At 36.8% G+C, this 25,349-nt stretch overlaps 1 protein-coding gene across 2 annotated transcripts in view; it reads right to left on the reverse strand.

The window, feature by feature from the left end:
• LOC137385349 (adhesion G protein-coupled receptor L3-like) overlaps nucleotides 1-25,349 on the reverse strand; it is a 68,543-nt gene that overhangs the window by 35,588 nt on the left and 7,606 nt on the right. The window contains exons 2-6 of one of the 2 annotated variants that reach the window (XM_068071799.1): nucleotides 19,833-19,933; nucleotides 10,946-11,147; nucleotides 10,117-10,241; nucleotides 9,675-9,791; nucleotides 5,655-6,119 (exon numbers count right to left, since the gene is read on the reverse strand). In XM_068071799.1, the coding sequence (XP_067927900.1) occupies nucleotides 5,655-6,119; nucleotides 9,675-9,791; nucleotides 10,117-10,241; nucleotides 10,946-11,147; nucleotides 19,833-19,890 (967 nt within the window). In that variant the 5' untranslated portion in view covers nucleotides 19,891-19,933. The remainder of the gene's footprint in view (nucleotides 1-5,654; nucleotides 6,120-9,674; nucleotides 9,792-10,116; nucleotides 10,242-10,945; nucleotides 11,148-19,832; nucleotides 19,934-25,349) is intronic. The other variant, XM_068071800.1, reaches the window with a different exon arrangement.

Raw genomic sequence — 25,349 nt, forward strand, 5'->3', positions numbered from 1 at the left:
ATTCAGAGAACAGAAATTCATCATTTCAGTGATGCTAGCCTATCAGGCTATGGAGCTTGTTCCTATCTAAGATATATAGATACAGACAGTAAAGTACATTGCGCACTTATATTTGGAAAAGCTAGGGTTAGCCCAATGAAAAGTGTTACTGTCCCAAGAATGGAACTCCAAGCAGCTGTGATTGCCACTCGTCAGAGCATTCTCCTCAGAAAAGAATTAAAAATGCCCATCGACCGAGAATGTTTTTGGACAGACTCCAGAATAGTGCTAGGATATCTATCGAATGACACTAAAAGGTTTCACATGTATGTGGCAAATCGAGTTCAAGAAATCAAAGAAACAACGACATCTGAGCAGTGGGCTTACGTATGCTCAAAAGATAACCCAGCAGATACTGCTTCTCGAGGAGCAAGTATTAGTGAGTTGAAAGGGTCATCATGGCTGGATGGACCCGAGTTCCTAAAGAAACCAAGCTTAGACACATATCTGAAATCAAATTCAGTTGACAGAACCTTACAAGAAAATGACCCAGAAGTAAGAAGCATCAAAGTCTTCTCAACAAGTGTAGCTCCCACAATTGCCGAAAGATTTGATAGATTCAGCTCATACAGATCTCTGCTACACAGTGTTGCGATTCTTAAGCAAATAGCAAGAACGGCAAGAAGTAAACAAACATCAAATATCTGGAAAACAAAGGCTCCCACGACTAAAGAAATTCATGAAGCTGAAGTGTTCGTCATCAAAACGCTACAAGCGGAGACATACTCTGAAGAAGTAAAGGCACTAGAATGTTCTGAAGAAGTAAACAAATCTAGCGTTATTGCCAAGTTGAACCCATATATGGATAAGGACGGCTTACTCCGAGTTGGTGGGAGGATAAGAAGGGCGAGCGAATTAAGTCAAGATGAGAAGTTCCCAATCATCATAGCAAAACGCACGCATATAGCAAAACTGATCATTCGTAATTTACATGACAAAATACATCACTTAGGCCAAAGAAGCACACTGGCAGCGATTAGAGAGGCTGGGTTCTGGATAACTAACGGCACATCTATGGTAAAAACAGAGATTGGTAAGTGTGTCACATGTGCAAGATTGCGCAAACCATTGGAAACACAAAGAATGGGTGAACTACCAGCTGAAAGACTTGAAAGAACAGCGCCTTTTAGCCATGTAGGCATGGATGTATTCGGTCCATTTGAGGTAAAAGACCGAAGAACTGTCCTGAAGAGATGGGGCGTCTTGTTTACTTGTCTCTATAGCAGAGGAGTTCATATAGAAATGATAGAGGATCTCTCTTCTGACAGCTTCATAAATGCTCTCCGCTGTCTCATATATCTCAGAGGACAGGTAACAACACTTTACAGTGATCAAGGTACAAATTTCATTGGAGCAAAGAATTTGTTACAGAAAGAGCTAGAAAGTGTAAAGGACAAGGAACTGAAAGCATATCTCCTGAACAATCGCATAGAGTTTAAGATGAACACACCCAGCTCCAGTCACCAAGGAGGAGTATGGGAAAGGCTCATACGTTCTACCAGAGCTGTCTTAAATGGAATGGCACTGAAATATAAAGGAAGGCTAGACTCGCAAACATTGAGAACAGCCTTTTGTGAAGTTGCCAGTATTCTTAACAGTCAACCTCTTACAGCCACAGAAATAGGAAACCCCGAGGATCCTTTAATTACTCCAAACCACCTGCTAACTGGAAAGACAGGACATACTCCTGCTCCACCCCCTGGAGAATTCTCAAATGGTGAGATATATGGAAATATTCGCTGGAAGAAAGCACAACAGATAGCGGACGAATTCTGGAAGATCTGGAGATCAGAATACATCTCTCACATCAGTCAAAGACAGAAATGGACAAGCGCTAAAGATAACATCAAGAAAGGAGACGTAGTGCTACTTAAAGATGACAACCTACATCGGAACCTTTGGAGTACAGGCATAGTGGACGCCACCCAAATTGGTGATGATGGCAAAGTACGAAAAGTAACTCTTCGCTTGGCAAATAAGAACCTGAACCACAAGGGCAAGCCAGTTTCACCAACCACAATCGTCCAGCGACCAGTACAGAAATTAGTTTTATTACTTAGAGCTTAACACAGCAAATCTTACTACTCGTGATTCATGCCTATATAATCAGACTTATTACTCTTTGTTGTCAATAATGTAGAAACGTAGTTTACTCAATCTCATAGTTTTTGTAGACTGTAGTGGTAGCTGTGCGTATGTGTTAATCAGTATATTTACCGTAACATAAATGGAGTAGTTGTAATGCAGTATTCACTTTATGCCAGATATTGTCCTTTTTTTTTAAAGAAAATTTAATTTGGATAAAATAAATTTAAGTTACCACTTAAATGTTAGGTGGGAGTGTAAAGGAATACACAGTCTTGTTTGCTGCCAAATATGCATTATTGATTTTTGCACTGACCAAGAATGTATGACCCCCTACTGTCAGCCGTGAATGAGGGTAATTGCCACTCATAGCAGTATGGCCCGATATGTGGTCACCAATCGCAGCGCCGACAGAACAATTAAAAAAGGTATTTTTTGCAACCAGGTCATTTCAGCAGCCTTATGATTTAGTTTCTCAGTAGTAACCCAGCCATAAGCACACACCTACTATATTGTACAGCAAACACTAAAGCAAGATTTTGACAGCCTACGGAGGCAAAGGTAATTAATTATAACACTGTTTTAATTGTGAATTATTGTGAATTATATAACTTTTAATACGCTGCCATTGCTAGAACCTTTTATTGTGTATCAGAGCTTGTAAATGTGTCACTCATATAATTTTAACTTGGCATAATTTGATTACTACATTCTCTATTTTATATTTGTATGTTTCTTTTATGCTAGGCTTCACGGTCATGATGCTTAATAAACTATAAAGGACCAGTGAAATCAAACCTCAACACGTTATATGTCTGTCACAATCTTGAATAAAGCCTAGAGTTTTACCAAAAACTCTATAGCTATTACGGCGAACCAATCATCTTTAAACCATAACTGCCTCGAACAACTCTTATCGTAATTACTAGGTAAATCAGACACGCTGATTCCGGTTTTGTAATCAAAATAAAGATTAGACCACTAACTTTCAGAGTAATGAAGAACTTTTTATAGCGTTTTAATATCGGTCTCGAAAACAACACGATCGGCATAACAAGCTCCGCCCATAAATACATGACGTAACCTAGCTTTTTAGGAACAGAAGTTACGTAGGGATGTTTAGACCGATTTAGAATAATAGAGATGGGTGTTTTAAAATCTATTAATATCTAAATTCAGCCTTAAAAATAATATCAGTCTTTTCTGAAAGGTAGATAATCTATTTAGCATTGCATATTTAAAAAGTGCGATAACAACGCTAGCTTGTGATAAAACCGCGCTTTTTGAGCTCATTTTTCTCGGCGTCCAGCCCATTTAAACGTCATGTAACAAGCTGCGAGCAATTTTAAATAGTTTATATCCCTTTCATAAAAAACTGAAAATATTTTACAGGCTGGATTTAGATCATAATGGGTTTTAAGACACCCATCTCTATTATTCTAAATCGGACTAAACATTCCTAACTTCCGTTTCTGAAAAAGCTAGGTTTCGGCACATATTTATAGGCGGAGCTTGTAATGCCGATTGTGTTGTTTTCAAAACGGATATTGAAACGCTTTAAAAAAGCCTAAATGACTTTGAAGGTTAGTGGACTAATCTTTATTTTGAGTACAAAATCGGAATCAGCGTGTCTGATTTACCTAGTAAAAACGATAAAAGTTGTTCGTGACAGTTATGGTTTAAATAAAACGGTCAAACATAACCAAGGGTGAAAACATTGATTTTGGAGAGCAGACCAAAGAAACTTGGCATCCCTGAAGCGAGTCGCAAGCGCCACCTCAATTAAAGACCTTGCCTACTTGGCTTATATTCAAATTTTCCATACCTCAATATAGCATAATTACAATTTTAGATTACTCCAGCCATACTTCAATGCCTCAGCAATGAAAAGTTGCAAGCAAAAAACTTGACACAATGAAATAGGGAAACAGAAAAGTGAAAGGAAAGTTAATTTTTGAACAACTTCTTTGAGAGAAGCTTCTGAGCACAAATGATGGTTATTTGAAATTTATTAAATACTCTCTAAACCGAGCCCAACCACTTCATATGTTGTAAGATAAGGAGCTGCTGCTAACCAAGCCCAACCACTTCATATGTTGTAAGATAAGGAGCTGCTGCTAACCGAGCCCAATCACTTCATATGTTGTAAGATAAGGAGCTGCTGCTAACCGAGCCCAACCACTTCATATGTTGTAAGATAAGGAGCTGCTGCTAACCAAGCCCAACCACTTCATATGTTGTAAGATAAGGAGCTGCTGCTAACCGAGCCTAACCACCTCATATGTTGTAAGATAAGGAGCTGCTGCTAACCGAGCCCAACCACCTCATATGTTGTAAGATAAGGAGCTGCTAACCGAGCCCAACCACCTCATATGTTGTAAGATAAGGAGCTGCTAACCGAGCCCAACCACCTCATATGTTGTAAGATAAGGAGCTGCTGCTAACCGAGCCCAACCACTTCATATGTTGTAAGATAAGGAGCTGCTAACCGAGCCCAACCACCTCATATGTTGTAAGATAAGGAGCTGCTGCTAACCAAGCCCAATCACTTCATATGTTGTAAGATAAGGAGCTGCTAACCGAGCCCAACCACCTCATATGTTGTAAGATAAGGAGCTGCTAACCGAGCCCAACCACTTCATATGTTGTAAGATAAGGAGCTGCTAACCAAGCCCAACCACTTCATATGTTGTAAGATAAGGAGCTGCTAACCAAGCCCAACCACTTCATATGTTGTAAGATAAGGAGCTGCTAACCGAGCCCAACCACCTCATATGTTGTAAGATAAGGAGCTGCTAACCGAGCCCAACCACCTCATATGTTGTAAGATAAGGAGCTGCTGCTAAATGAATCGCTAGTCGAGGCTGAAATAAGGCAAAGGTGTAGGTCTTTTATGGCTCAAACAGCCCACACACATAATTGCCAGAGCTTTCAAGAAAATCTGACACCGCTGATGTTTATATTATATAACTGATAACCTAAATGCTGTCAGATTTAAAAGTAAAATGAGTCATAGTTGCTGTCTGGTTTATAGCAGTCTTTACGACCTTTGAAACTGGAACACTACTGTCCCTCTCTATTATAATGCTGCCCCTGAAGGAGAGAGCAGCTAATGAACTGGAACCTAATTAATCCTCACATGATCGCTATGCTAGTGGATAGATGAAATAAACCAGAGGCTCAACAAATTGACAGACATTAACAAGTACTTGAAATTCCATGGCTCTAAGCTATGTAACGATGCCCCTATTTGTCACCTAGGAGGAATCTCAGGAAAGCATTTTACAACGGTTATATGACAACTATGTATCATAGAGGTTAGTGAAAAGGGTAGCAGAGAGAATATAGACATTGACAATCAGGGTTGTGGCGCAACAAGAATGATATAAAGCAAAAACTAAAATGTATGTGCAGGAAAGGACCTGCATAAGACAATTTTTGCCCATTCACTTATACATCCCACTATGAGAAGCTTTTTGTCAAAACTGTTTTAATTATCCCCATGAGTAGCTAATAAAAGGACAGCCCACCTGTCAGATTGGTCACTGTGGATGTTGGCAATGTTGAAGAAGAACTATTAAGACTCCCTGCTGGGGAAACGCTGTTAGAAGCATTTGCTGACGTCTTGCAACCACCCCACCTGCCGCAGCAGTTAGTGTCATTGTAAGCTATAGACACAATCGACCAGTGCCCTGCCATACATAGCTGCACATTACAGTCTATCACCTTACGCTCTCCATTCTGACAAGCACCTGGTGACACCTGTAGCAGCCCTCCAGTAGTTGTCAACATTGCTCGTTCACTAGTCAGAGAAGAAATATCTGTAGTTGTAACGCTCTTTGGTGTTGTTGGTATGTCTGTTGACACGTGTAGTGCTCCTGTAGTAGTTGTTAGTTCTGATATTGTTTGTTTACTAGTTTGAGCAAATACAACCGCGGTTCTTGAAATGTCTGTGGTAGTCATAGTTGCACTTGGTGGCTCCGCAGTTGTTGGAGCTGAAAGGTTTAATACAGCGTCAGATGTTACTACTCGCTGCGACGCTTGTATAGTATGTACGGCAGGTGCATTTGTCAGAGTTGGGGGTGTGACATAGGCTGATATGGGTAAGCGAATGTAAGAACCTGAAATTGATCTTCTGTTGAATCATCCGGAAAGGATTTAAAGATCAAAAAGAAATAAAAACAACTTTAATGTTGCGAACGAGTCACCTTAACAGTATATTAAATAAACTATGCTTTCAATTTGAATCAATACTAAGATAAAAGCATCCCATTCAGCTCATAGCTTACCTCTGCCAAAAAGAATTGACCGTAACTTTTAATTGACTGGAACAAGAACTTAATGATCTTAGAACACAAATTTATCGACATAACAAAAGAATATAAAAAACTATGGGTGAATTGCGCAAAGCTAAGCGTATTTCTCCAGCGATGTTAGCCGCACCGCAACTTATGCCAGTTTATAGATATATCTTCTTTCTTAGCAATGATCATAATCAGTTGAACAAAGTTTCCTTTAACATATAAACTGGATGCAAAACAAACAACATTTACAAAAGCAACTTAAAGTTCGCAGCTGCTTTTTTGTTACATTTAACGGTGCCGTAAAAAAACAGAAATAGTAGTAGAAGAGAGCAAAGCGGGTGAGAAAAAACGGAAAGCATGCATTGAGCTAACAGCTGATGAATAAATATAAAACAAATCGTGTTCGCATCTCTGGTTATGTACAGGGTATGATAACTCTTCCAGTCGCGTCATAATTTTAAATTCTCAAATAAACTTGTGATGTTTCAACAATATTTGTACAGGTTGTAAATTAGACAACAAGGTTATACGGGCAAGGTCATTTTTAACGATCACTTATTTTTAGTAAATGCGAAGGAATTCGTTCAAATAACGCGAACATCATTTCTTATAAATTGCAAAAATTTAAAAATTGTATTTGGCACTAAGAGTAATAACCAATGAGGCATGAATGCCCAAAATGCTTTGAACAAACAACAACATGACTGATTTGGTACTGCTCCTATAAAAGGTATGTACTGAACAGATCGGCCCTTTCTTTGACAGCTTTGCCATAAAGAAGCATCATTCCATAGAACTACTCTATAAGTAACAGCCAACATGCCAAAATCTAGCAGCTTCCAGTGTCTCATTTTGCCATTGACGGTTACTAGCTATGTAGCCTCCCCCCTACCCCTCGGACGGTATACCAATCAATTCTAAAATTTCACAGCTGCAATCAAAGCAAGCCCTGCTCTTCTTTGGACAGACTTTTGCTGATCCATAGCAGGGCTGTACCAGGCAGTACATAGAGGTGGTAACTTCTTATAACATGAATTTACTCTAAATGACATAGTGTGAATTCTTGTTTTAGAAAACTAGGGCTTGTAGATCCACATACTTTAGTGTATTAATTTCTCTCTAGCCATCATTCTAAATCCTAAAGGAGAAATATGCTCTTACCAACACCAATAAAAGAACTTATTTAAAGGTTGACTTGCAACAAAATTCACATTACAGTTATTTGATATGAAAAGATTCACCATGTCTTACTCTGTTGTGTTGTAAGTGCAAAATATGTGGAAAGGTGATTACAAGCTCTTAAAAGCTCAAAAATGAACAGAAAATCGCAGCCACACGAGACCGCTGTAGTTTGGATTCCCTTTTTAAAACGGCTCAAATGTGATGTAGTTGTGAGAGATGGTTTCTGTTTACACTTTCTTGCAACCTTATTCGTCGAAATATTTTCACAAATATACTTCACGCATTCAATAAAACTATGTCTATTGTTCTTACGCGTCTGTTTTATCGTCATTGTGATGCTGTCACTTTTAGCACTGATATCTTACAACTTACCATAAAAATTCGTTTAATTTTTTAGCCTTAGCTTGAAGGAGTACATATCATTGTCTGATAATCATGACGAGCCTGTTGGTCACTTGTGATAATCGAAAAGTGCTGCAGATATTATTTGCGAGGTATTGGGTCACATTATCAGATTACGACTTGCCGATTAGACCTAACCGAAACAAAACTGTAAAGTAGCGAGCATCTATATTTGATACGGGGTCTTCGGTAAAACCCGAAGTGTTTGTCATAAACTAGTACTACGATAAGTTTTATATTGAGCTTTGTATTGGCCTTTCAATTCACGTGAGAACATACGTTACAAGACGATAACCAAATTTCGTGGTTACATCATCGAAATAAAGAGATTCCATTCTACGGTGGCTTTTCGTTTTTGAGCTTTTAAGAGCTTGTAATCACGTTTCCACATATTTGGCACCTACAACACAACAGAGTAAGACATGGTGTATCTTTTGATACCAAATAACTGTAGTGTGAATTTTGTTGCCAGTCAACCTTTAAGATATGAGGTGAAATAGCTAGGAATGAAGAATGCAATGCGTGCATGTTATGTTTATGGTCTTATGTAACAGCTCATGAAGTGAAAAAGCAGAGCCTCATCCCTTCCTTAATTCTCTTACAGTCACCAAGTGAATTGATACAATACAGTGCTGGCTAAGAAGCGTGCAACTGGCAGACTAGCTATGCTCTACAAGCATACGGAGTTGGGTGGTGAGTGGGCTTTACCTGACGAAGGAGGGCGGTTGGTATGGTGCGATACGCATGCGAGAGAAGGCTGTGTGTGTGTATGTAGGTGTGGCGGAGGAGGTAATCTCAGTTTACTAACAGGCTGTCTACTTGTGGTAATGTATTGCGATAATCTCCTTTTAAGGATCATACCACTTTATATAAATGATTTTTCAATTTTATACAATTATGAATTGCCCAAGATGTCAAAGAAACATACCAAAGGTTGTATTTTATGATCCAAGTGAGATTGTGTGAATAATCATAATGGGTTATCCATAGTTTAGTTGCTCGACTGACAGGCTTAGGGTTGAAGCCAAAGATGACAAAATCCCTGTCTTTCTGTTTAACTAGCCATGCTGCTAGAGGTTCCTTACAAAAATTAAAAATCGATTACTGAATCTTGACCATACATGATACGTTTACTGGCCTTTGCTTGGTATTAGAACAGCACGTGTAAACATCTCTACCAAAAAGTTTTGGCAAGTTGGCAGTTGGCCTGTCATAAAGCAAGTAAACATTTCCTTGTCTAGGGGCAACACAGTGTAGGTCTGTCTGTCTGTTTTCACTCAAACTAACAAAAATGTTGAAAGTGCGGCTTTTTTCTTAGAACTATGCAGATGTAATGTCATATACTGGTGTACAGAAACACTCCCTTTATACAGTCTGGTCTGACTTTATACAGTCCGGTCTGACTTTATACAGTCCGGTCTGACTTTATACAGTCTGGTCTGACTTTATACAGTCCGGTCTGACTTTATACAGTCCGGTCTGACTTTATGCAGTCTGGTCTGACTTTATACGGTCTGGTCTGACTGTTAGGCCATATCAATCAGGCATGTGTACATGTCTTACTGTTAGGCCATATTAATCAGGCGTGTGTACATGTCTGACTGTTAGGCCATATCAATCAGGCGTGTGTACATATCAATCAGGCTTGTGTACACATGTTACCCTGAAGAGAGGTGAGAGCTTGTGAGTCATCCATGACAGTGGCAGCTTCAGCTAGAGTAGTCTGAGTAGGAACAGTAGAAGAGACGCTTGATGCACCTGTAGTCGTAGTATCTGTCTCTAAAGAGATAACAAGTTTAGAGCAAGGTCAATAAGAGGTCAACAAGAGGTATGCGAGGTCAGTCTCTAGTCTAATAATGAGCTGTAAGCTGCAAATATTTGCAATAACCCTAGCTCACTGGCAAGTTAAAACTTCGTTGTATGTTACTGAAGCCTAATTCTTACATAATTTTGCTCCAATGCTAGCACCAGAAGATATACGAACAACGCACAGAAAAGGCATTAGACTAACAAAGATAGCCGAGAAAATAAAATAAAATGTTGGTGTGCATTATTATTATTATTTGTGCCTCAATGCTTTGAGAGAGCAAGATTAATCTCTTACTGGGTAGGCACTCGTATACGACCTTCAGTTGACTGTCGGATGTCTCGATTTCTTTACAAAGGCTTGCGTTCAATTTGAACAAATCATCTGTGGCCCAGAAGTAGCAGATTGACTTCTTATCACACCTAAAATAAAATAACTTGCACCTTGCACAATAAAAACTGCTCAAGTACAACATTCCAAGTGAAATGCAATGACAATGGTCCCACACGCACACAACGCACGCACATAGTCGCGCGTACACAGCCGCGCGCGCACCCTATACACCCCCGCGCGCACACCCCATACACCCCCGCAGACACCCACACACTGCACAGACACACCACAGCGACACCCCACACTCACACAGGCACCCACACACTCATACAAACATGTGCACACATAAAATAGAACAGATAATGTTGTGCCAAGACTTGAGCAGTTTCATAGCCATTCATATAGAGAATACATTACTAAATCTTCCCGTATGCTTTAACATTGGCCTTTATAGAGTACACAATTCATTGTAAACAAAATCTGTTATCACCAGAAGTAACTGCAAGGTCAATACACTTTGGGAACAAGTCAAGGGCTACTGTACACCCCCATCACTGACTACAACAAAACCTGGTGCAGACTGTTCCTAAGATCAATCAATTAATCGAAAGGTTTCCATGAGGTGGTGATATGTCAACAATTTTGTTGTATGACAAATGTTCTGTATTTCCATACACAGTGTTGGCTGACAACAATTGTCTGGACTTGAGCTCAAGCTAGAGTCTGGTAAACAGGTAAGAACCTTGACTCTGTTTGTTTAAGAGCGATTGAAAAACACACAAGAGAAACTCACTCTTTTGAGATGACTTTGTAAATAGTCTCGGGTGAAGCAAAGCAGTTCTGGTCAATGTTGATAATGTCCGCTGCCACTACGGAACACCAGCCAGCGACGGGTCCATAAGAGGCTGCTGAGGTGTTTACTATGGACAACACCTCAGTCTTTAGGCAAGCTATCACCACATTCTGTTGTTCACAAAAGTTATCTGTTTTATGACCTGAAATGAAATAGTGGACAACTGTTGAGGCCTGTTGACCCAGTGCCTAGACTCTATGGCTAGACCCTGTGCCTAGACCCTGTGCCTAAACCTTGTGCTTAGACCATGTGCCTAGACCCTGTGCCTAGACCTTGTGCCTAGACCCTGTGCCTAGACCCAGTGCCTAGACCATGTGCTTAGACCCTGTCCCTAGACCCTGTGCCTAGACCCAGTGCCTAGATCTTGTGCCTAGACCTTGTGCCTAGACCCTGTGCCTAGACCCTGTGCCTAGACTTTGTGCCTAGACCCTGTGCCTAGACCCTGTGCCTAGACCATGTGCCTAGACCCTGTGCCTAGACCCTGTGCCTAGACCCTGTGCCTAGACCCTGTGCCTAGACCCTGTGCCTAGACCCTGTGCCTAGTCCCTGTGCCTAGACCCTGTGCCTAGTCCCTGTGCCTAGTCCCTGTGCCTAGACCCTGTGCCTAGACCCTGTGCCTAGACCCTGTGCCTAGTCCCTGTGCCTAGTCCCTGTGCCTAGTCCCTGTGCCTAGACCACAACCTCAACAAACTTCCTTAATGACAAAATTACACCAGACAAATAGAGCTACAAACTTTATTACTGAGCATTTTGTAGAAATTGACCTCAAAAGTGGGAACACAAATTGTAATTTTCAAGTTTTTCAATTGGGTCATTAACCAATGGAATCAAAAATTGAACAACCATTGGTAATAAACATTAAATCCATCAAGGTTAACCACCAGCAATCAAAATTACATCTACTTAATAATAACATAATCGTAATTATTTGTATGTTATAATATTCTAGAAGCTAGAGGGATGACCTGCAATGAACACACTGGTAACAACCCCACAATCTTCAGCACATCCGATTATGCATATAGCATTATAGCACCATAATATAGCATTGCCTTCCTTATAGCACCATAATATAGCATTGCCTTCCTTATAGCACCATAATATAGCATTGCCTTCCTTATAGCACCATAATATAGCATTGCCTTTTTTATAGCACCATAATATAGCATTGCCTTCCTCATAGCACCATAATATAGCATTGCCTTCATTATAGCACCATAATATAGCATTGCCTTCATTATAGCACCATAATATAGCATTGCCTTCATTATAGCACCATAATATAGCATTACCTTCATTATAGCACTATAATACAGCATTACCTTCATTATAGCACCATAATATAGCATTGCCTTCCTCATAGCACCATAATATAGCATTGCCTTCATTATAGCACCATAATATAGCATTGCCTTCATTATAGCACCATAATATAGCATTGCCTTCATTATAGCACCATAATATAGCATTACCTTCATTATAGCACCATAATATAGCATTTCCTTCATTATAGCACCATAAACGCTGAGCAACAACTGACATGAACATGATATAGTACATGTATATAGCTGGGTCATCTGTAAAACTTGTAGTGCAAAAGAATTAGCTAATTAATCTGTAGAATTATCGTCCCTTGAGTTACAGCAAGAAGTGCTGTAGGAATTTAACTTTCTCGTTAACTTAGGTGAGTAAATAAATGCCCACCAAATTTACTATACAATGCAATTTATTATAATTATGCTATTATGCTAAAATATGTTTATGTTAGCATCAAGATACCTTCACTACAACAAATCAAACCAAAAATTTTATCGTAGCCATAGTAAGCCAAGTTTATCTTAGCCCAAAAACCATTCAAATATTTTTAAACATCGGTGGTTATACTTTTGGGAGGTTATGTTTTTGCTACTGTTAATTCAGCCGACTCCGTTATCATGTACAATGGTGTACCACCAAATTCAGAAAAACTACTGTATTTTTTCTAAAACTATAGCATGTAAGAACCTATGGGACGTAGTTGTTACAGGAAACCATCCTGTAACAACTACGCCCCATTTGAGCCATTTTGGAAAGCGAATCCAAACTACGGCGGTCTCGTGTGGCTGCGATTAACTGTTCGTTTTTGAGCTTTTAAGAGCTTGTAATCACATTTCCACATATTTTGCACCTACAACACAACAGAGTAAGACATGGTGAATCTTATGATACCAAATAACTGTAATGTGAATTTCGTTGCAAGTCAACATTTAACAGCTGACCCGATACTTAGCCTTAGCATTATAATTATTATAATAACAAGTCTGTATACAATGGTTGAGTACTATTATGGATAATACTTTGCAGATGTCACAACTGCAAGGTTTATTAAATGGTTCTAATCTGGGAAGACTGCTGACGCTGATGTGTGTTACTACTTATGGCCATATTTTGAAAATATATCTTCACTTAGATGTCGTTCTACTCTAAAAAGACAAACTTTTAACAGGAGGTAAAATCAGCCATGCAGTGATCTCTTTGTGAAACTTTTCTGTACCTCTCTGTAACCTGATCGGCACACCTGACAATTTTTCACCAGTGCACAAGACTATCCGAGTGCCAGTCTATATATGAAGACCTCAATGGAAGAACGATCAATGTCACATTTTCTCAAAATACTAGATTTATCTTCTCTTCAATAGTTCTGGCCACAACGTTTAGTCTCTGTGACAAAGTTTCAGCAAAAATGATCAAGGTCGAGAGATATTCTTGCTTAAAGAATAGAGCAAGCATAATATTATTATGCTTTATTATTTATCATGAGGTGTTGAATGATGTTCTAAAAAAAGAATCAAGGAGATTGACCAACCAGAAGCTGAGATATAGCCAGCGAAACACTGGTCTACCAAAAAACATAAGTGTTTTGGTAATCATCAATATATGCCGTATGAAATCGACTTGTGTGCCATTGGTCAATTAAGCCAACTAATGGGCTCTCCTATAACAATCACGGCGTTTTAATTGGTTTAATCCCTGGAAGTATAGAACAATCAAATTGGGCCTAACAATCATTGCTCTGAGAATTCCGAACCAGTCCCTCTGACGTGTAGATTAGTTTTAGCATAAAATAATTACATGCATCTATTATTTCGCAACATTTCGCTATCTTGCTAGTTCAGCTCAGTTTTGTTGTTCTCCCACTCAGCTTCCCTATTCAGACTCATCTTTAACGCTGTTCAGATTTTTTTAACTATAGCTAATAAATGGAATCAATTAAATCAATCATCAATCTCGGTTATCATTTGGAATTTTCTACAAATTATATTAGTTACATCATTTATTCTATACGCAATTATATTATTATTTTGTATAATATGCATTATGATTATTATATTAATCATAAAAAATAATCATAGATAAGATAATAGATAAATAGAACAATCAAATCAAAAGTTATCGTTTTCTTTTCTTACAGCAAGAGCAGCACGGTCAAGTTATTCTTTTTAAAATTACGGCTGTAGTGAACTTACAGTCTGTTAATAGTGACGATAATCATGAAAATCAACTGAATGCTGCAGTAGGTACACAGTAGAAAAATGATGAATGAACAAAAATTCACATTCCCATTTCTTATTCTAAACAAACTGCAAATCGCGGATGTCGCATATAGACTATACACGCGCCGTTCGTTGAACAGAGGATCTTCGGAGCATATCCGTGGAGATCGAGTTAAAATTTGAAGCACAATGGTCAAAATCTGCTCTTCTGTTTTGAAAAATCATGGCGAGGGGTTGTGGGCAAATGCCTTTACCACACAATGTTTGCTTGATTTTCCTGCGAAACCAGAGCTAGTCTGTAAATTCTTTACTATCGCGAGAAGCGTTTCACATCTCGTAGCCTAAAACAATCATTATACGTAACGGCGGTAAGGGAGCGCAACTCCGGCACATGACCAACAAGTCGATTTCATACGTCACAATTCTTGGGATTTTCGGAGAGTTTTCCTCTGATTCGTTATTAGGTAGACCTGTGTTTGGCTGGCTATATCTCAGCTTCTAGTGCAGTGGTTCCCAACTGGTGGTCCATGGACCCCCTAGGGGTCCACAGGAGGTTTTGAGGGGGTCCACAGACTGGTGCCAGTATTGGTTTTTCTAGCTAGTTATTTACAGCTATTTCTGTCTTGTAGTGATTGGATCACTGATATAAAACCCTAAAAGAATAGGCGACGGCTATCATATGGGCGGAGTTTAATGATCAAGCTCTGTTGGGATTGTGCTAGCCTGGGTTTCAGGGCTAATGCAATTCCCGCGGGGTGGTCGTGTTGTCTTGTTAGGTTTTTGGGTGCAGACTTTTATCACCTATGTGCATAAATCACTGGATAGTACCTGATTTCCAGTTAGTAGTACAAAACAACAAAACCTCTAACCAGCAAACACGTAATTCTCGCTCCCTTTTCAATTTTAGCGATATACTAAGATTCATGGCAAATGAAACATTTCAATTTACAATACATTGTTATAAACACTATATATTATGATGTTTATAAAGGGGTCCGTGACTTTTAGATAAGGAGCTCAGGGGGTCCATGGCTCGAAGGTAGTTGGGAACCACTGTTCTAGTGGGTCAATCTCCTTGATTCTTTTTTTAGAACATCAGTCAACACCTCAAAATAACTAATAAAGCATAATAATATTATGCTTTCTCTATTCTTTAAAATAAACTAGCTCTTTGCAAAAATGATCAATGTCCAAGGGCTACACAGCAACAACGAGCATTTTCCAGTCATGTGATCACTTTCAGCCAATAGCAACGCACACTTGTTTGAGAATTTCCAACTTGGGACGATCGTTTTCTCTTTCGGACGCTCGAACTATTTAGTGTTATTCTTAAGTAACTCTCAAGTTAAAAAACAGAGAGTTGCTCATGCTGATTATGTCAGATTTCTCTATAAAATTACTCTAAAACAATTTCAAATTTTTATTTGAGATTTTACAACCTGAAAACTAACATTTTCTGTGTAAGTTTTTTTAAGTGCCGCCCGTGTTGCCAAACAGATAACTACTTATGTTGATGACATTATTGCTAATTCAGATTCAGATTTTCGTGATTACACAGACAATTTAAGTAGCAGCACTGACTTTAATGGCCGTGAAATTAATAGTTGTGTAAGAATAAAGAACATTGTTGAGTATTGCTTTAGCTTCGTGGTGATCGTAGCTTCACATAGCTTTAAAAATGCACAAAGTGTAGATACATTGAATTTTTTCATAGCACTATTTGTTAACAAGTGTGCAAAAATAAAATATATAACAAAAACGTTCTAGGTAGAGGTTCCAGTTGAAAAAATTTGTATACATATCATGAAGCAACATCTGCAATTTTCAGCAGAATGGCTGCCAGTGGGGCGATAGCTAAATTTACACATGGATGGCAGTGAAAGGGTTAATAACTTGATACAATGGACAGAGACAGTGAGAGTGAAGGGAAATATCCGACGAGTACCAATAAGCAAAAAAGAAGTGTGTGCAAAAGCGTGTAGTGTGATGCAAAACAAAACATTGCAGTTTTTCTAGGACACATTAAAAAAAGTTGTTGTTGTAGTATTGTGACATGTTCATTTTTGTTTGGTTGAAACTTGGATGGTAGAAACCCCATATTTTACTGCAATATAGCGTTTAAAATTAGAATATTATAACATTGTAACATTATCACCTACTAAAACATAATGCGTGGAGACCTGTCAATGATTTCCAAAGTAAATCGATCAATGTCTGTGTAGTGGTTTTAACTTAGGCCATGTTGTGCCACCCCGAATTATGTCTACCGCTTCTTTGTTGATCACATTCCCAAGTAACATCCTTATTAACCAATAGCTAAAAGGTTTCTATGATATAAGTTGTAATTCTTTCCATAAAAAGTTTGTAAACTTTAAAATATCTCAATTGTGAACAATTGTAACATTGATCATTCTTTTGTTGAGGTCTTCATATATATATATATATATATATATATATATATATATATATATATATATATATATATATATATATATATACTGTAGATAACTGGTGATACTGTATATACTGGTGAATGCCTGGCATTGCACGAGTAATAAAAATCTTTTACAAACAAAATTTATTTTTATTCAACAGTTATTATTCTAACTTTTAAATAGAGATGTTTGTTTATTTCTGTGTGAGCTTTAAGTTTAATTAAGTTTATGCTATATATATACACATATTTATAAACATTTGGGGAAGTCTGGGCACGTATTTTCCTTCTAGTAGTTCAAGCATGCTACTGAAGCATGAACCCTAGCCTGAAGCATGAACCTTAGCCCTGCATGTCTCCTTAGTCTCTGTGTGAAATAAAATAGCCTGTGTGGCTAGAATCTGATAAAATATAACACTATAATATCATGTCTATATGATGAACCACAGCGAACACACCTTCATGCTGCTGTTGGATACTTAAACCATAACTGTCACATACAACTTTTATCGTATTTTGTAGGTAAATCAGACACGCTGATTCCGATTTAGTACTCAAAATAAAGATTAGTCCACTAACCTTCAAAGTAATTAAGGCTTTTTTAAAGCATTTCAATATCCGTCTCGAAAACAACACAATCGGCACAACAAGCTCCTCCCATAAATACGTGACATAACCTAGCTTTTTAGAAACGGAAGTTAGGGATGTTTAGTCCAATTTAGAATAATAGAGATTAGTGTCTTAAAACCCATTATTATCTAAATCCAGCCTTCAAAATAATCTCTGTATTTTATGAAAGGGATATAAACTATTTAAAATAGCTCGCAGCTTGTTACATGATGTTTAATAGGCTCAAAAAAGCACGATTTTATCACAAGCTAGCGTTGTTATCGCGCTTTTTTGAGCTCATTTTTAAATATGCAATGTTAAATAGCTTATCTCCCTTTCAGAAAAGACTGAAATTATTTTGAAGGCTGGATTTAGATAATAATGGGTTTTAAGACACTAATCTCTATTATTCTAAATCAGACTAAACATCCCTAACTTCCGTTCCTAAAAAGCTAGGTTACGTCACGTATTTATGGGAGGAGCTTGTTGTGCAGGACGTGTTGTTTTCGAGACCGATATTAAAACACTGTTAAAACGCTTCCATTACTCTGAAAGTTAGTATACCAATCTTGATTTTGAGTACAAAATCGGAGTGTCTGATTTACCTAGTAAATACAATAAAAGTTGTACGTGACAGTTATGGTTTAAGGTAATGAGAGAGAGAGCATCCGTTGGCGGCCAAGACATGTCATTGGGTCCTTGTAACAAAGCCTCAGCATGATACAAATTGAACCATAAAAATATTAAGAAGATAGTGAGCCGCTGTTCATTGCATTCTAATCAAATTAGCTGCTGTCCATATCATACCTGAGAAAGACAAGAGAGTTATGTAGCTAGTAACATAATATACTAGAGGAGTTTACACGCTGTCAGCTAGTAGTCCACACTCTAATACACTACTAGTGAGCCGAGTTCTATTGAGGCACATCTTTGACAACCAGTCAAAACATAGATACAGGTATACAGAAACATCGACGATGCTTTGAATTAAATTTGGAAAATAGATTTCAATTTTTAACATGACTTGAAATTAACAAACAAAGCAAAGGAGTAGAATAAGAATAGACGATACAGCGGCATCTCCGTAATGCTCCAAACTTACTCAAGGTTGTTTAGGTGACTAACTAGAAGGTGAAAGTACAATTTTATTACATGATGGAATACGGTGTTGCTGGAAGCAAACCATTAAATTTATAGCGCATATATCTAACATTTCAATGTTGTTATGAAATATACAAGTTTATCTCTGAGCATTGATGTAGAGCTTCTCCGCTAGATAGTCAGTTGTTGCTTCCACTGGCTTTGGCTATTACAACTTTCGCAATCATCATATTACTTTACTGCATATATCATACAATTTACTATTTCAAACTATTTAAATTCAAAAGCTGTTTAAACCCTATAAAAGTCTAAAATTCACAATCATAGATGTCGAGTAGCGCATCAAGGATCTGATTGAAAAACACATTTCACAATTGAGAATAATTTATAAAAATGGCTGCAAGACAAAAATGTTTTGTATTTCGAGTGTTGATCTAAAATGCACTTAGAATTCATAAATGCGGGTGTATTTGGATTACAGCTTTTGTCACCAAATATGACTTCTAGAAAACCAGCGAAACAATATTTGAAACGCTTCTGGTAAATGGTAACGTACCTAACGTACCTAAGGTAACGTACCTTCTCATTTTGTTAGCTGACATATTTTGAAAGTGGTTGAATAAACAAACTTCTTAATACGTGATACAAAGATACAAGATCTTAACTCTTCCTGGACTATGTGAGAAAAATGAGAGCCCTAGTCTACTGATAGCTACAGGAATCAATGAGCCATTTACCCTCGTCATTGAAGACTGGTAAAAAGTTTATCTACCCTAAAATCTTAATTTTATAAAATGAACATATATCTCAAACTTCATGAAGCTCATTTCATAGAATCCTAGGGTTATTTTTATAAGAGTATCATAAGTTTAACTATTACTAATACAACAGAACTTTTAAAATGGGAATTTCTAGGCAATTTGTATGCATGGTCAATGTTTAATGAAGATACTGGTAAGGTAAACTCTAACCCACTGTAGTATATAATTTAATTGATTCAAGTGGCGGCGTAAGGTTAACCAAAACCACCTATGGGAATGTGAGGAGATATCATAATTTCAATCATGTGTGGCATAAAAAGGGTTAAATGATCGACTGATTATACAGCTTGGAGAGGGCTAACAGGACAAGCAACTGTTGAAATGCTTACCTGTCTGCGGAGTAACCTCAGAAATCGCTATGGCAACAACAATCAGCGTCAGATACATACTCTCAACTTCTAGCAGTTTCCTATCTCTTCAGTAAGCCGATCTATGAAAAGCAATGCAGTTCTTTCACACAAGCAATGTTGATACAGGTAGTACTAGTCCTATGGTAGACCTATGAAGGACTTTAAAACTGCTCCAATATTCGTTAACTCAAACCCAGTTTAATTACGACGGTGCGATAGCAGTGCATGTGTGAGCGTAACTTTATGCCGTCGCATACGTATAATATTTTGGCTAAAGCAATGCAGCTACCGTCCCCCAATCTCTCGCTCAGTGTCTTCCCGCGTTAGTCATACGCTTTCTATGATTATATCTGTACGTAACATCCATTTTCAAACTCAATCCTGTTTCATCCTCTCAGAATGTCGGAAAAAAGAAAAAGTACTTCTCTTCAAGGATAAATAAACATATACAGTAATACTTCAACTTACGAGTGCTCCAACGTACGAGAAACTTGAGATACGAGCCAGCTTTTAAGCAAGTTTTAGCACTAACATACGAGCCATGTTTGAGATACGAGCACGTGAGTCAGCTGCCAAGTATGCCGGAGGTGTTTTATGAGAACAGCATCACTCTGTATTTTTCAACTGCTTAGGTTATACTTTGTACCGCGTTTTGTGCGCGATTTCAGTGCAGAATTATGTGAATTAAAAGTACTGTGCGTAGACCAAAAGTTTGCCAGTAAAATGAAAAAATAATGTAAAGAAAAAGCAAATGATAACAATTGATATTAAATGGAAAATTATTGAAAAATATGCGAATTGTGTATGCGTGATTGAGCTAGCTCAGCAATATGACAGAAATACATCCACAATTATCAAACAGAAGGATTATATTCAGGGCATTTAGCTCGCAAAAAAGACTAACCATAGTTTTTAAACGGCGCAGCGATCTTCACGATCGCTGACGGAGAGACCGCTCAGGCATTGGATAAAAGATAAACAATTGGCCGGTGACAGCATAACTGAAACGACGCTATTTGAAAAAGGCCGGTGCTATCTATCAAGACTATAAAAATAAACATTCGGACAAGTTCGCTAGTGGTCGTGCACTGACTTTTGTGACGACACCTGTGTTCATCCTAATCGCAACATGTTGAAAGGGCGACAAAGGCAAACGTCCTTAGATAGGTTCATCTTAAAACAGCCAGCTAGTCGTGAAAGCGAAACAAAGGAAAAATTAGCGAGAAACTTCAAACTATGAACGCCGAAGAAATTTTAATTACGTTAAGTTAAAAATGAAAGTTTGCATTTAGATTTGCTTCCAAGTTTGTCTTTTAAGACTTTGATAAAATCCAAATTTATCAAAGTCAACTGTTGTAATGAAGGATAACTTATATCTCCCTCTCTGGCAGATGCTAGCGTTAGCGGCTATTGTATGTATTTAATTTTACATTTTAATTTATCACATTTCCTTGCATTATTTTTTATTTGTTGCTTTTTGAAAGCATGTGGTAAGTTAGGACAATAACCAACATGTTCTTTCTGTTACAATATCTTGTTTTGAGTGTTTTATTTGCATTTTTTAGAGTATGGAAACCAATCAATATATATTTAATTGTTCTATATATATAAATTGCACCAAGATGTAAGTAAATTATGGAATTTCCATTTCCATAACATTTCCATAATTCATTTCCACATTATTTCCATAACATTTCCATAATTTATTTCCATACTATTTCCATTTCCATAACATTTCCATAATTCATTTCCATATTATTTCCATTTCCATAACATTTCCATAATTTATTTCCATATTATTTCCATTTCCATAACATTTCCATAATTTATTTCCATATTATTTCCATTTCCATAACATTTCCATAATTCATTTCCATATTATTTCCATTTCCATAATTTATTTCCATATTATTTCCATTTTCATAACATTTCCATAATTTATTTTTATATTATTTCCATTTCCATAATTCATTTCCATATTTTTTCCATTTCCATAACATTTCTATAATTCATATCCATAGTTTTTTCCATTTCCAAAACATTTCCATAATTTATTTCCATATTATTTCCATTTCCATAATTTTTCCATAATTCATTTTCATATTATTTCCATTTCCATAACATTTCCATAATTCATTTCCATATTTTTTCCATTTCCATAACATTTCCATAACATTTCTATAAATCATTTCCATTTCCATAACATTTCCATATTTCTAAAATAAAATTTCCATATCCATTTCCATAAAATTATGGAAATATTTATGTTTATGGATATGGAAAAATAAACATTTCCATAATATGTTTAGGGATCCCTGCTGTACGTATTGCGGTACACTACTGCACGTATTGTAGAATGATGATGAAATGCCTAGGTCCGTTCATATCTGATATTTTAGTCTAGCCTAGGTTTTTAATATTTTGAAATTTATGACAAAATTATTAAATAAGACTATAATATAATACCAAACAGTAAATAAGACTTTAATGTATAAAAGTTGAAAAAAAGTAAAATTTATATTGATGAATGATGATGAAATGGAATAACCTATTTAACGACCAACTCGTTTATAGGTGGGTTTCCTAAAATAATCACTGTCGTTAAATGACTACCTGTGTGTGTGAAGTCTGAAACCCGGAACAGTATTAGACTGCTATGTTTAGACTTTCTAGGATGCCACACCCGATGAGCTGAGTTCAGGCAGCATACTATTAAATTTCTATGAAGATTGTATTCATCGGCATTATGAACTCGACCGACTAGGCTTAACCGATTTATAGTTCTTCAGCCAAGGTCAGTCAAAGAATGAGGTAAACCGTGACTGATCACAGAGTCACAGCGCTCTTGGGTTTCGGCAAACTGTCATCTGTTGAAGCAGCACAAAACTCTAGACAAGGAATTTACACAAATTTCACTGCGTCATTCTTTATAGAATAGACACCAAGGCCACTAATACCACTGCTCCATTTAAAACACTTGCCAAACGTAACAAACTGATTAGGTTTCCCTAATCCAATTTTAAACTCATTATAACAGTAAAAACTTCATCATAACCAAACAAAATAAACACCAAAATATGTTTTTGATGAAACCCATATATGAGAAAATGCAATTTTTATTACAATGAATGAGGATGACAGAAGCAATGAAGTCCCAGGATCATGCTTCTTAACTCAATTTTGTTATATTCTATAGCGGGTAGCCATCATGGTTACTGGATTCAACCAATAGTAGAATTATCTCTTGGGCTTGAACAAAGAAGCATTGTATTATTGATGTTACAATATGATCAACTGACTGTTCAAGAATATAATTAACTTTTGTTTGTTACAATAACTATCAAAGTAGTTATTGCAATAAACTAAACTTGAGAGTTGCTATTGTTGTTACAGTAAGTACCATTTGTTATTACAGCAAGTACATTCGTTATTACAGTAAGTGGCATTTGTTGTTACAGTAAGTACCATTTGCTACAATACTACACCAACTACTACAATTAATGGGACTGAAAAAAATCACTCCCAGCAAACATGGAAATTTTGAACTATTCTCGTCTTTATGGAAATAAATATAACAGAAAACATGATCTGCGCCGAAATCCAAGTTTAATTTGTTCAAATATTAAAAATGGGAAAAAGATTACTCTTACCTGAAAATTATGATTTGGATATAAAAGAAAAATGAAACTTTCAAAACTTAATGAAATTTGTTTGATTAGGTTCTTGAACAGTTTTAATAACACTGTGCCTATATTTAATGAAAAATCTTTTATAAAAATGGTTGTTTACTTTTCTTTAAGCAATTCGATAAAAAAGTATTTTATAGAAAAGTATTCAAACAAGTTACAGATATCTAAAACACGGGCATATTAACTCTTTCACTACAAAGGTTTCTTCTTCTGATAGAATTAATTCATGCCTAAAAATTTTTGCTGACATATACTCGTATTTTTGCTGACATATACTCATATTTTTGCTGACGTATACTCGTATTTTCGCTGACATATACTCGTATTTTTGCTGACATATAATCGTATTTTCACTGACATATACTCGCATTTTTACTGACATATACTCATATTTTTACTGACATATACTCATATTTTTGCTGACATATACTCGTATTTTTGCTGTAAAAGCTAAAGTTTCTTTCATAAGGCTTTAGCTACAGTGTTATTGAAATCAACAGAATAATATTCTACACAAGAATCAATACATTTGAGAAACAAACGCCATGTTTAATATTTTTTTAGTTTAGTGAAACCAGATACAACAGAAAAACGCTGTCGTCTTCGCAGTTTGCCCAAAACGCTGACCCTCATTCTCTAATATAAAAATCTAGTTACCAGAAATATCTGTGCCCGAATGGTAGAGAATTTTACTAGCAAAAAACTTTAAGATCGATGTTTACAATTTTTCTTTTCATCCATTCTAAACTGAAAAAAAAATGGAAACCATGATATTATGTTGTGAAATCTGAGTAAAACGAAAACTGGACCAATTTTTTGGCGAAATGATAACCCGATGTCCTAAATTTATCGTGGCAAAATTTTAAGTTGCTCTGTTAACTTTGTGATCCGCGATCAATGTTTTTTGTATAGATGTAGTAAGGCCATTATAAAGGCTTTCCTTTCTGGCAAGATGATTTATACGCGAGCCGATTTATAGGCTTTAGGTAGCGAAAGAGTTGAGAATTATATTGTGTTCATGTCAGATTTGTACATTTTCTAGGCGCATCCATTAACAAGATGGGAACTCTGTTTGATTTGTGTGTTTTGTCAGCATCAGCATGTTGTCAGCATCACCATGTTGTCAGCATCAGCATGTTGTCAGCATCAGCATTGGGAAAACTATCCTTTTAACTTACGTATCACGTTCAGCAGAAAGAAGCTTTTCAACCAGCTAAAATATGATCAACATCATCTGAAGCTTTACCTTGTTCGCACCGCTGCTCAGTATAGTATGGTGGTGATGCAAAATACTTCATGAGAGGCAACTGTGTAAAGATAAAACCGGTTTCAGCTCATCCTAATATAACTTACTTTGCGGTGTTTCTTATGCCATACTGACTATGGTCACTTTCACAGTAAATATCATAAAAACAGACTTAGCTAAAATCTCATGTATAAACTATTCATTGCAAATGATGCTTTCTTATAACTCTATTTCCGGAAGCCTTCATACCTTTAAAGGTGTGATTATGTCAAACAAGTCTAAAAGGCTAAAATATCAGCTACAATTTGATGTCATTTTTGTCTTTGTAGACTAACCCTGTCATGTTTTCATAAGATCATGTTTTGAAACGCTCAGATTCGAGCGGGTGCTTTATTTGTGATATGTTTTACAATAAATTAATTATTATGTGACAATATAATAGTGAACGTATATAAAAAGAGTCCGCGAGCAATAAATATAAGATCTCTTCTTTAGCCAATCATCAGCACGAAATTTTATATACGTCATAATGAATGTTATCACTAGTAAAATGCGTTGTTT

Source organism: Watersipora subatra, chromosome 1, assembly GCF_963576615.1.
Source record: "Watersipora subatra chromosome 1, tzWatSuba1.1, whole genome shotgun sequence".
Lineage (NCBI taxonomy): Eukaryota > Metazoa > Bryozoa > Gymnolaemata > Cheilostomatida > Watersiporidae > Watersipora > Watersipora subatra.